General features: G+C 33.7%; 1 protein-coding gene across 9 annotated transcripts in view; it reads left to right on the top strand.

Moving 5' to 3' along the window:
• Positions 1–51: 51 nt before the first annotated feature.
• The window catches only part of LOC102730560 (phosphatidylinositol-binding clathrin assembly protein), a 41,804-nt gene continuing 28,363 nt past the window's right edge, over positions 52–13,492 (top strand). Inside the window, exons 1-4 of one of the 9 annotated variants that reach the window (XM_081798988.1) lie at positions 52–1,375; positions 1,626–1,762; positions 3,721–3,824; positions 9,311–9,460. In XM_081798988.1, coding sequence (XP_081655114.1) covers positions 1,181–1,375; positions 1,626–1,762; positions 3,721–3,824; positions 9,311–9,460 — 586 coding nt within the window. In that variant the 5' untranslated portion in view covers positions 52–1,180. The remainder of the gene's footprint in view (positions 1,376–1,625; positions 1,763–3,720; positions 3,825–9,310; positions 9,461–13,492) is intronic. The other 8 variants (XM_081798987.1, XM_031031118.2, XM_081798986.1 and 5 more) reach the window with 8 other exon arrangements.

Raw genomic sequence — 13,492 nt, 5'->3', positions numbered from 1 at the left:
TGAGAGAGTTGTTGCTCTTCTTTTCTTCGATCTCCTGTTGAGTTTGTAGGTGTTCAGAATGGTTTGATCCCTATCCAGCTGAATTCCTGAGAGGAGAGGAAATCCAGGTCTCCTACTCCTCCGCCATCTTGCTCCGTCCCCCCTTAAGTAATTTTTAAAGGAAAGTGTTATTACTGGATTTTAGTACTTTATAATTCAGATTTGTTCTTTGAATTTTCTAGTAGGTTTTTAGAAGCACAAGCCAAATTATACAGCTCACTTATTTGAGAAAGTAATGAAAAATAAAGTTAAGTAGTTCAGGTATATTGACTTAACCTCATACTTTGTCATAAAATTTGCTGAGTTTCTTGCATTTCTATCACAACTATATTACTCTTCCCTTGTCTTCTAAGTTGTATCTTTATAAAGTTGATTTTACATAAAATTTGAGTAGTTTTGCCACTTGTATGCTTAGGGTAGAAATTAATGATGTTTGGCGTGTGATAAAAGGAAAATGAGTAAAGGTCACTGAGGAGTAGTTCTTCAGGTTGGAATTCTTTACTACATGTGTTTATGTTGCTTAGAATTAACATTTGGGAATTTAATGTTGTTTGGGTTTATGGTATGGATAAAGTTTTGATATAAGGGAAAGGAGGTGACCTGCTGTGTATCTGCCAGAGAGAGATGACGCGTTGTGCACGTGTGACATGTTTGAAAAGGAAATTCTAGCTTGGCAAAAGACTAGCAGATCGAAGGAGGTGCCAGGTGGACTAATGACTGAAATAAAATTGATCTTCCTTTGAAGGAACCTGTGGTCCTCTGGGAGCGACATTTTTGGGTGTTATTATAAGGGAAACATCTAGACACACATTACTTATTACTAGTACTCGTATTTTAGTGTTCCTGTATTAGTACTGCCAAAACCTAGGCTGTAAATTAGCAGAGTAATTTCCTGTGAGAAAGTCAAGCTTTTCCTGGGAGCACATGAGCTCTTTCCTAATTGCATTGGTTCCCTCCCTTGGGACTTGGAAGAAGCAGTGTCCCTTAATGTTATTTGAACCCTTTCCAAAGTCTAACAATTTAAAAAGCAGTGAATGTTTGTATAAGTTAGCTAATTACTAATAATCCTGTGGGTAGAATATATCATCTAAAGTACTGATTTTTACTCCATAAGGTAAGTTCATAATTGTAGTGCTTATCCATGGCTGTGTTGCCAGACCGTTTCATAACTAGTTTGCAAAAAGCCAAATTACCTTTGTCCAATTACTCTAGGGCAACAACACTTTCCAACGCAGTCTCTTCCCTGGCAAGCACTGGCCTGTCTCTAACCAAAGTGGATGAAAGGGAAAAGCAGGCAGCATTAGAGGAAGAACAGGCTCGTTTAAAAGCTTTAAAGGTAGGTGTTTGCATTCTCTGTATTGGGAAAAACAAGTACAGGTGTTCATCAAGTAATTGGGACCTCTAAATAACAGTATTTCAAATGGGGTGAGACTCAGTAGTCTGATTTTTTCATACTGACATTGAATGGCTGATGAAACAGGGAATACCTTTCTGTCATCAGAACAAAATTAGGTAATGCTTTTTTTCTGAAGCCTTGAAACAAATCTGCTTTCTGGATTCCTTATGCTAGTATCTTTTCTCCATAGGAACAGCGCCTAAAAGAACTTGCAAAGAAACCTCATACCTCTTTAACAACCGCAGCCTCTCCTGTGTCCACCTCAGCAGGGGGTATAATGACTGCACCAGCCATTGACATCTTTTCTACCCCTAGTTCTTCTAACAGGTAGGTGGAAGAGATAAAGATTACCTTTGAAAACTTAGATCTAAAGACAGACTTCTTATAAGAATGTTACAGAACTTTTCAGATTTAGTTTATGATTTTGTATTCATAAATTCACACAAAGGTGGTAATAGATGGTGATAATGGTATAATTAAGAGTTTATATTTTGCATTTTTAGGACATGGAAGATGGCTGAATTACAAATTTATACTAATTGGAATGTAGTGGGTTATCTCTGGGCAGATGTTTCATTTATGTACGTGGATATGTAATTATTTCACAGTATTCTTTCATTGGATAGTAAATTAAATGTCTTTCATGTCTGTTCCCAGGTGTTAGACTCAGTGATCTGGAACATAGTAAGAGTTTAGTTGCCAGCTTTCTGTGGCATTGAAGCCTACCAGACCAACTTCAGTACTCTTGTTGCGTAAAGCTACTTAACAATGGAAATTAATATTTCCAGGCAAATTAGGATAATTGACTTTTTCTAAATTTGTCCTTTCTTTTACCTCAGAGTGGTTTAAAGTCTCAGTTTGGAAGTCAGATTCTGGTTGGAATCTTGGCTGTTATTTCTTTTCTTCTCTTTCTTCCTTTTTTTTTTTTAAACTGGTTTCCAAATAAGATGTATGGTACAAGTCAGTGGTACTCAATCTTTAGTAAGCATCAGAATGACCTGGAGAGTTTCTGAAGCCACAGATTTTTGAGTCTCACCCTCAGAGTTTCTGATTCAGTAGGTATAGGGTGAGGCCCAAGATTTTTCATTTGCAACAGACTACCTGGTGGCTAGTATAGGATTTATTAGCACAATGCTTAATTAGCTCAAGGTAAATGCTCCACAGAGAGGGTTTTCTTTGATTTGTTCTTCTTGCTGTTTATTTTATTAACCCATTCTTAAAAGGTCTTGCCTCCCACCTACTGAGTCCTCTCATAGTTCAGTGTAACTTTTACTTAGTTGTTACCTCTTCCCTTTATAAAGACAGAGTCTGTCTTAGGAGAGATAAATGGAAAAGATGTTGAATGTTTGAGAATTAAATTATTAGATAAAGAAGTAATTTGACTATATTCTATTTCACTTAATACACTCAAAGTTTTTACCTTTTTAACTGTAATTGAGGGCAAATCTTACAGCCTATTTTAGAATGCTTATTGCCTATTCTGTTTTTTTTTCCTCAAGGCACTAAATGCATTTGTATTTTTACTTACCTATCAAAACTATTTTTTACGTCTAAAAGACATTTTGTTTTTGAGTAAGTTAAAAATAATCTGTGCTATAGTACACACAATGCTTTAATTCATGGAAACTCTAGGATCTTCTTTTGAGTTGTTACTCCTTAATCACATAAAAGTCTTAGCATATCCTGTAAGTAGTGCCCCCAGTGTAATAGGGTGGCTCCGTTTTAAGTTTATATCATATATGCATGTATAATTTTTTCCTGTATTGTTGGTATATTTGGATATTGAAGCAATAGAATTGAGGTTAACAGGTATTTTATTTTGCTAGGGGTATTAGTATTACAAATGTAATTGAAGTTCTTTGAAGATTAAAAGTAAGAAAACAAATTTCCTTACAAAAATTAAAATTGCCTGGATGTTTCGTATTTCAGAATCATTGTTTAGGTTCATCTCAGTAAGGAAATCAGTATTTTCCTGGGGCAGTCACTGATTTTTCCAGAAGGGCTGTAATTATTTGAATCCTATATAAACAAAATACGGTACTTGAATATTTTTTTCCAAACCTCCTTAGAAATACACTGTTATAAATAAAAATATATGCTCTTACATATATAAAGGATATGCAACTGTTATCTTGCTGAAACTGTTCCTCCTTTTGGGGTTTACATTATTGGGGACTTTTTTCACTTTTAATGTTTTTATTTACTGGGCAGGAAAAAGGGAGTGGCTGATATAGCAATGTTTACCTAATAAATAAATAAATCATCTTTTCAAAATATTTTCCTAGCACATCAAAGCTACCAAATGATCTGCTTGATTTGCAGCAGCCAACTTTTCACCCATCTGTACTTCCTATGTCTACTGCGTCTCAGGTAGCAAGTACATGGGGAGGTAAGCATTAAGGAATTCTGCTTTATATATTGTATAGGCCACTCCCTTCCCATTCTGTAGTGTTTCACTTATTTGTGTAGTTTTTAGTTACACTTGATATGTGAGAACTTGAAAAATATTACAATGGCAAAGAAGTCATTTTGTTCCTTGAAGACGTTTTCATGTATTTGTAAATGTAATTTTGGAATTTCTGTTTCAATTAAATTATGAAATGAAGTTTTAATGAAGGTGAAGAGGAAGGACCCAGTGTATGTTGAAGTATGAAATCATTCTTTCAATGTTGAATATCTGTTCAATAATCAGAAAATGCCTAAGGGTTATTTTGTTTTGGGTATAGAAAAAAAAGTGACTTTAGGGAGAAAGAAAACTCCTGTCATGTAAATATATGATAAGGTTCTAATAAAACTCATATAGTGTTATCAAGCAGTGAACTATGTTCTGACTGGGAATGTCATGACAATCTTTATGCTACTTGTATTTAAAACTTGTATTTAGTTCAGACGTATAAGATTTTGGTATTCAAAGAATTCTCCACTAATAGCAACAGGAATGTTTGCTGCCCTGGAGTAGTTACTGATCTTAGGGTGACTATATCATGATCATTGACCTGGCATCTTCGAAGGATTGAACCTACTAGTTCATGTCAGTTTTTAAGCAGTTTTGTTTAGGCATATGATATGTTTTCAAATTACTTAATTTGGTTGGTTGTGGTGTTTGTTTGTTTTTATATATTATTTTACGAACACTCAATTATTTGGGAGTAAAAGGGGAGATATTCTGAGCAAGGATACTGTCTACAGAAAAATAGAGAATGGCCAGCTACCTTAAAAGTTTTATTGGCTCACATGTAAAATCTGAATTGATCAGCTTACCTCTCATAGCAAGATAAATTAATTGTTCTAGAGAATTTTTATGTTAATATGAATTAGACTTGTTTCATCTCTATTTTAATGATTCGAGTTTTAAGAACTTTATTCATTATTTTTTATAGTTACTTCTTGAGGTTCTACTTAGTATAATAAGTTTGTTGAATGAGTGGATGTTTTTTTTTCTGGACAGGTTATTTCTGGTTCAAGATATGGCAGGGAACAGGAATAGTGAAACACTTAAAACACTAGATTTCCTGACTAACCTTGTGAGCCATGACTTGATTAAAAAACCGACTTAGAAGATTAATTTAGCTAAATCTTAAGATCTCAGAGTTGATTTCTAAAACTGATAAGCTAGTTTAAAGTCAGTAAATATTTTAGAATTATCTGAATGAAATGTAGACAGCAAATTAAGGTTAAGAAAGTAATTTTTTTTTTTTTTAAGATTTTATTTATTTATTTGACAGAGCAGGAACACAAGCAGGGGGAGTGGGAGAGGGAGATGTAGGCCGCCTGCTGAGCAGAGAGCCTGATGCGGGGCTCGATCCCAGGACCCTGGGATCATGACCTGAGCTGAAGGCAGACGCTTAACGACTGAGCCACCCAGGCGCCCCAAGAAAGTAATTTTTAAAGAACCTAATGATATGTCCTAATTTTAGGATTCTTAATCTGGCAAAATTTACATGCTTATTTTCTGCTTATTGTGAATTGTTTTAGAAATTTAGTAGAATTGACATGACCATATAAGCAGTTTTAGCTTGCTTACCCCCCTTTAAAAAAAAAACACAGACACACTGTTTAGATTTCTAAAGTTAAGGCTGAAAGTTTTCTTTTTTTTTAAAGATTTTATTTATTTATATGACAGAGAGACACACAGCGAGGGAGGGAACACAAGCAGGGGGAGTGGGAGAGGGAGAAGCAGCCTTCCCACGGAGCAAAGAGCCTGATGTGGGGCTCAATCCCAGGACCCTGGGATCATGACCTGAGCCAAAGGCAGACGCTTAATGACTGAGCTACCCAGGCACCCCTGAAAGTTGTTTTTCTAAATGAATGAGAAATTTTACACAAGTCTTAGTGAGAACGAATACATTTCAAAGAAACTGAACTGTGAAGTTGTTTTGTTTGGACACCATATATAATTAGTTCTAATAATAACAAGTTAAAGTTTTGGCTTGGAATTATTGAACTCATATGAAGGCAGATAGACTATTATTGTGGGAGAATAATTTCAAGTAATTTCAGCCTGTAAGAGTTGTTTAATGTCCTGTTAGGAGAAATCATTTCATAGCAGTCTATGGGTGAATACTGTATGTTGGAATATACTTAATCATGTTTTATTTTTCTGTTTTAGGTTATTTTGCTCTCGGTACTATTTCCATCAAAATTTCCTTCATATTTTAACATTAGGCTTTCTATGTAAAAGTGAGACCGTTAAAAATATTAAAAATACAAATTAAAATTAAGTACAGTGGGAGCAGAGGCTATAGCAATTGACCATTATTTTTCTAAAAGCTTATCATTATATATGAGGAAAGGACAGTGATATTTACTGTGAACCTCTCAAGAATTAAATCTTGTCTTGGCTTTCAAAAAAAGATACTTGATTTCTGAGCTGGTGATAATTTCAGAGTTTTGACTTCTGTGTAATTGGATAGCTGAAGTGTGTTTTAAGTCAAGAACTTTGAATACTTTCTAAATCAGTCAGTGTATTTTTTATATCCAGGACATTTGGGTTAAGATTTTTTACTTTATTTTTGAAATTAAAGTTAGACTGAGATAAATAAATAAGTCATATAAATAAAAAGTTTTGATCATAACATTGTTAAAAGTTTTTTGAAATTAAGAGTTTACCTAAACATTTGAAATATGTAACGTTTTACATCATGCTGCTTTTATAGCATATGGCAAACCAAAGGTATGATTTTTTTTTGATAATCCTAAAATTTTATTCTAGATTTGTCTTGCTTTCATATGCTGAAATGGTTTTTTAATAGCAGAGTTGGTATTTTTTAAAACAGATTGGGTAGTTCTTATAAAGCACCACAGAGATGTTGTGTATTCCCAATCACAGATAAGTTAGGATGTTGAGTTAAAGGGAACTAAGGTTTGAATGTTTGTATAAAAGGCATTTAAGATTCCACCTAAAAATGAACATGAAAGAGAGAACACAAGCTCTTCTGTTCCCCTCATTGCATTATTAATGAGCCTTTGATTTTTCGAGAAATGGTCTGGAATCTGAATAAGCACTTGGTGTTGAATACTAATATGTGAGAAGATTTAAGTTTATATCACCTTTAATTTTTAAAACTTTGTATTGTAACAAATTAAAAATGAGCAATATTATCAGCTCAGTACACTGATGTGTATCTTAAGCTAGATTTCAAAATTTAATTCAGGCGAAGAAGAATTATCCATTCTGAAGTTTAATTTGCTTTACTCTTAGCTGGCATGAAACACACAATGCTTTATGAAAAACTTACTTGTGTCAGTGTAGGTATCTAGTATCTAGGACCTCAACATTACAATATGACTGCTGTTTTAATCCTCACCTTTTTTGGATTATTTTTCTTCGCTATTGTAACATAAAATTAAACTTTCAAGTGAATAATGTTAAAAATAATGGAAAAAAATGATTTTTTTAAAGTTTAAGGAAGTTAGAGTAGTTGTCTGATGAATAAAGTTTAAGTTGGGATAGCTGGAACATTATTTCTTTTTTATCTTAATGAATTTGTTTTTATTATTGATTGTATAGTATCCACTAATAGATTAACATCATCTAGATTATTTAATATTTTGTCAAGTAGATTACGAACTTTTTTCTTACTGTCTAATGGACCTAAATACAGATGCACTTGCATGTTTCTGCATAATCTTCTCTAGGATGTTTCATATAATAGAGAATGATTGATAATAAGTACTTAGGTAAAACTTAATCATTCATCAGAGCAGCAGATCACTAATGACTTTTCCCAAACATGTCTTTTCTCATAAACTAATAGATCTATAATAGAAAAATGTGTTTTTTCAAATGACTTCTCTCATGGCTTCTTTTGCATGGAAAAACTAGAGATGTTTTGGGTCCAACCATGTATAACATACTTTAAAAACGTCATGCCACTATTCAGTATTTTAAAATAGTATTTTGAACAAATTGATCAGCTCTGAACAATGCATCTCCTTTACGCAGAAAGGAGTTAGAGTAGTCATCATTACAGTTTTATTTTAGGACAGAAAATCTTTTTCTTGTGAATATTTTCTGCTTCTTATTTCTCAATTAACTTTTTTGGATTCTTTTTCCCTGTTCCATTTATTGAGGAGTGGAGAGATGGGAAAGGTGTTAAACATGATCATTTTAGTTTGAATACTATATCAGTGAATTTTGATCATTTATAAGACTTTATTTTTGGGTGTGAGTTGATGTTCCATAGGAATGCTTAATTCCTTGAAAAGGTCCTGTGTGATAGAAAAATTAAAGTTTTTTAAAAAGATTCTGTATAAGCCAGTGACCTCAATATTTTCTTGATATTTTCCTTTTTTAAATAGTTGTAGGGTTTGTGGAACCCCTGCTTTGAATTTATTGACTTCAGGGGAAAAAGTGTGTGTAGTGAATGAGCTGGTCCTTAGGCTATTTTTGTGTTCTTATTGTTTTATCGTACAGTCTTAGAGTAAGATACAATGCTTAATACTATATTGTTAAGTGAGCATCACAAACTAGACTAGAGTAGACAAGAACAGGCTGCTGGTTTAAAGTACAGAACAAGGAGGTTAAGAGTGTTTTTGCTGCTAATGATGAATGGTTTTCAATCATTAGAATGATGATTATCTTGAATGAGGTATAGGTACAGTAAATATCTGATTCTAAAATAACTTTAGAGGTAGGATTTGATAATAATACACATTTGGTACCATCCTAATATGGAACAGTACTTTTATCATTCCTTTAGCATTATTAAAGCCTTAATGATTTGGCTTTAGAACTCTTAACTGGACCTTCAGAGTGGTTCCCAGTCTGCTAAATGGCCACCAGTCTTTTGTCTCTATTCTTAATTTTTCTAAAATTCCTGTTTCTAAATCATTAGACCTTTCCTTCATCTTTATTTTTTTTATTTCCTACCTCTGAACCCTTTATAATACTTAACCCCACATGTTATAAATAGCCCTTTACCCCTAATTCTCTTTGTTTTTTTGAAATTTCACTTGTGCCACACACATATTGGTTGTTTATATCTGTTACTTGAATAAACATAGCTATGCCATGAAAGCCAATACATTCCCACGTAGGGTGGGGAACATGGTCCAGGGTGGGTGGTTCTTTTATAGATGCATTTTGGTTATTCTCTTTTTTACCTGACTGTTGGCTTCCTGATGTTGGAGAGCAGATCTATCCTTAGTATGCTACAGATGTTAATTAGACACATAAATGTTTTCTTCTGAGGATTCATTTTAAAAGATGTTAAATGTAGTTCTTCCATCTTGATGATGATTAGGTATTTTGCACTTAAGATTAATAAACAATAATATAGCTGCTACTTTTCACTTTGCATCTTTTGACTAATTACAATACTAATTAATTTACTTCCTTTCTTCATTTTGCTGTAATGCACTTGGACTGCACAGATCCTTTCTCTGCTACTGTAGATGCTGTTGATGATGCCATTCCAAGCTTAAATCCTTTCCTCACAAAAAGTAGTGGTGATGTTCACCTTCCCATTTCTTCAGATGTATCCACTTTTACTACTAGGACACCTACTCATGAAATGTTTGTTGGTAAAGTACCATTTAACCTTTCTTTCCAATTAATGTTTATACTGCCTAAGTATTTTTTACGTATTCATTAATTATTTTTAAGGCACTGCAGTAATTATTTTGGATTTTAATATCAAATTTTAAAATAAAGAGCAATAATGTAGTGACATTTTTAAATTAGTATCCCTAATTTTATTTAATCCAAGTTTTTAGGAAAGAAAATTTCCTTTGAAGTTGTGTTTTTTTCTTTTAGTGTTTTGTTCTCTATCGTGTTATAGTGTGATACGCAAGTTGTCTAACATCATTTGCCACATTTTTTTTCCCCACATTTTGTTTATTAATTCAGAGAGTTGGTTATAGGGTAACATCTCTTAAACTTACTGATATGTGCGTGCTTATATCTTTCCCTCTGTTTGGGAGAGAGAGGGTGTTGTCACTCTCAGTAGCTATCTTCATTTTTTAATTTTTTTTAAACTGTGAATAGTATAATTTTAGATTGTCTCAAATCCATACATACCCTTTGTCCCATTCTTAAGGATTTCACTTCATTGTTAGCCTGGAGATAAAAGACAAGTAGAAAATGAAAAACAACTCATCTAAATCGCCTTTGGTTGTGGTATAAAAATCCATAAAAAGGTAAAGTTTTACTCCAGAGCTATACAAGGAAATGTAAGTTTTTGAGTATACACTAACCTGAAATTAACGTTTTTGAACCCTGCTGAAAAGATGCTGAACACCCCTTAAAAAATGGTGAAACTGCTTTTATTCAGTTCAGAGAATAAGGTGATGCAAATTTAACTCTTTGTTAAAAGCAGCATGCAGAAAGTCATCTGTGTACCCTAAATAGATCATGTAGCCACATTCTGAACATTCTGTTCGATACATCTGAGGGGGCAGAAGAGAGGTGACTAGAAAAGAGTAGTTGGAGATTTGAGAAAGATCCAAGGCAGGTGCTGTTGTTATATATAACTAGTCTCATAGCTCCAAATTGTAATAATTAATTGCAGGCATTCCTTCATGTCATTGTAACACATTACAAATTAAATAAAAAGTGGTTGAAACTAAATTTCATATTTTGCTACTCTTCAGAAAATTTGTGAAATGCTGTACCTTGTTTGCTTGGTAATAAAGGGTTACTCGAGTTATCCTTGAAATGTGGTTTTCTAATAAGTTTATATTTTCTTTGTACTTATTGAATATGAACTAGAGTATGTTCAGTGAGTATGGCTTCTTGTGTCTTTTTAAGTCAGTTGCTTTAATTTGGGGTATGAGACGATATGTCTTTACTTGGGGGCTTATAATTTCCATCTTTTAGGTCAGAGCAGTGCATGTGCTTCAGTATGTCAATCTTCTATTCACCCCAGAGGGACAGAATGGAGGGCGGTAACCTTAAATGCTAAAGGCCTTAACTATTTCACATTGAAACAGCAGCAGAGTAAAAATACAAAAACCATTGTGAGAGAGCTTTTATAAAGCTTTAAGCTTTTCAAGGAAAGCCTGTAGCAAAAGGAATATACTAGAAGTGTCATTTTCCTAATGTTTTTTAAGTTTAAGGCCTGTGGTTTGGGGCAAGAGGAAGACCAAAAAACAAAGAAAGATAGTAAAGTTGATGGCCATCAAGGTGAGTAGGTGTATTTGAAGATTAAAATCCTAGAATTGGTGATTTTAGGCTTGTGAGGACCTCCGGAGAATATTTGGTCAAGTTCTCAACTCTCATATTGATAACAGAATTACTACCATTTTTATGGATGGATCACGTGAGTCCGAAAAAAGTTAATGTACTGAGACAACCCAGCTAATAGCAAAAGCTTGAAGCAGGAATCCGGCAGCTTTGCTTTACAGTGCCCTTTCCTTATGGAAGTGTAAACTTTATTTAAACTCTGTTTAGTATTTATTTAAACTAAGATTTAAATAATCTTTATCTAAACTCTGTTATTCTTTGCCTGTAAATAGTACAAATGAAAGTACAAAGTATACTTTTTTTAAAAAAATCACATCTGCCAAGTTTTGTCATTAGCAAAAACTTACTGTTCAGTACTTAAACGTTTTTGTAAAAGTGAGTACAGAATGGGAAAATATAAATCACTCTTGTCAACCTAGGCATTAGTCTGGAACAAGGATCATTAAACCTTTTCTTAAAGGGTCAGATTGTAAATATTTTTGGCTCATGAGCCACATAGTCTCCGTTGCAGCTACCAGCTTTGGGATTATAGCATGAAGATAGCCATAGGCAATACATAAATATGCGTTTGGCTGTGTTCCAATAAAACTTTATTTATGAAGACATGCAACTGTAGTTTGCTGTCTATCCTAAGAAGAGGCTTTATAATAAGAAGCCTTTTAATTCACATTAAAAGTTCTGAGAAGTAGGGTTGTATAATAAAAATTGCAATAGTTTCTTACTCAGAGTATTAAGAGCAGGAAAGAACGACCCAAGGTATGTCATTCCTAGAGCTGTGTTGTCTAATTAGCCACTAGCTATTGTCATTTAAACTCTAATTAATTACAAATAAATTTTTAGTTCCTTAGTTGTACTAGCCACATTTCTATTGCTCAATGTGACTAGTGGCTACCATATTGCACAGAGCAGATTTATAATACTAGAAAGTTTTTTGGATTGTGCTTCTCTATAACAGTGGTCAGCAAACTTCTTGTGTAAAGAGCCAGATAGTAAGTATTTCAGACTTTGCAGGATACATAAGATCTCTGTTGTATATTCTTCTTTTATTTTCTTTCATTTTTTTTTTAAACAACCCTTTGAAAATGTAAAAACCATTTTTAGCTCACATGGCCATATAAAAATAGGCCTCTGGCTGTAATTTGCCAGCCTCTGCTCTAAAGGATTAAGAACGACCCAGAAAAATCAGAGAACAGCTACATAGACACCCTCTAACCCTTCCAGAGGAGGACATTGATCTGATGATGTGAACCTCAGTGTACGAAATAGCTTGTCCTCATTAAAGCAATTATAAGTCAGGAAGAGTGGGGTTGTGGTCCCGGCAATGCCATGTCTGTGACCTTGTTCAGGCCTGCTTACTCATCGGTAAAAGAAGACATCGGAAGATGTGTTAATATTGACTAAAAAGCCAACTGCTGCTTATTTCTCTAAGGAAATACATGTTGGTTATTTTTAAAATTTTGTTAATATATTTTAAATATATTCATAATGGAGACTGACTTTTAAGTAAGTTGTAATTTGAAGAACACTAAGAGCTTGGACTCTCCTGTTTTTGTTTTTGTTTTGTTTGTTGGTTTGTTTTTTTAATTACTCCATTCCACTCTTAACTGTTCCTCCTCATTTTTCTCTTTTCCTTTTTTTCTGTCCTTCCTCCCCCCCCCCCCCCCAATTTATGCCTTGTCAGATTCTTTTTGTGGCACTCAAGCTTATCCTAATACTACCCTTATGTGCCATGAGCCTTCTACTGTAGCTGGTTTATTCGGAGGTAGGTAATGGTATCTCTAAAGTTTATCAATTTATTTATGCAGGAGGGAGTTCTTTGTTATAAAATGAGTTTTTTTTTTTAATTTGGTAAGAAAAAAATACTTGCTTTTGAAGAACAGATCATTTTTTTCCTAGTTTTGTTTGTCTTGATTAAACACAGGATTGTTTTGTGAATGGATGCTTGTCATCTCCCTACTTTAATTTATACTCAGAAGGTTCACGTTTTCAGATGAGCTTATAACATTACAAGCTTATGGAATTTAAAGCTCTTTGTATAGATGTTAGTGATAGAACACTAAATAATTTTGACTTGAGCAGTTGTGGCATTCTCCTAGAAACAAGGGTACTTTTTCAGCACTGCAAAGGCAGAAGAAATAGGGAACAGTTTCCAGAGAGCCATGGCCATTTTGATACTCATTCCTATCTTTCCAGACATGTTCTAGGCCATTGCAGTAGTAATGAAACCCCAAAATTCAGCTGATGTTTTTTTTTTTCTTTTTTGGTGCATAGGAATTGATTACCTTAGTTCAGTTGGCATGAAAAAGTAGGTCTGACACAACTGAAGAATTGAGGTTCTTGACTAGCAGACTTGGGCATGATTAAAAGTATTT

The sequence above is a fragment of the Leptonychotes weddellii genome, chromosome 11, assembly GCF_054177405.1.
Source record: "Leptonychotes weddellii isolate Sample4059 chromosome 11, ASM5417740v2, whole genome shotgun sequence".
Lineage (NCBI taxonomy): Eukaryota > Metazoa > Chordata > Mammalia > Carnivora > Phocidae > Leptonychotes > Leptonychotes weddellii.
This window is presented reverse-complemented; position numbering and strand designations above follow the sequence as displayed.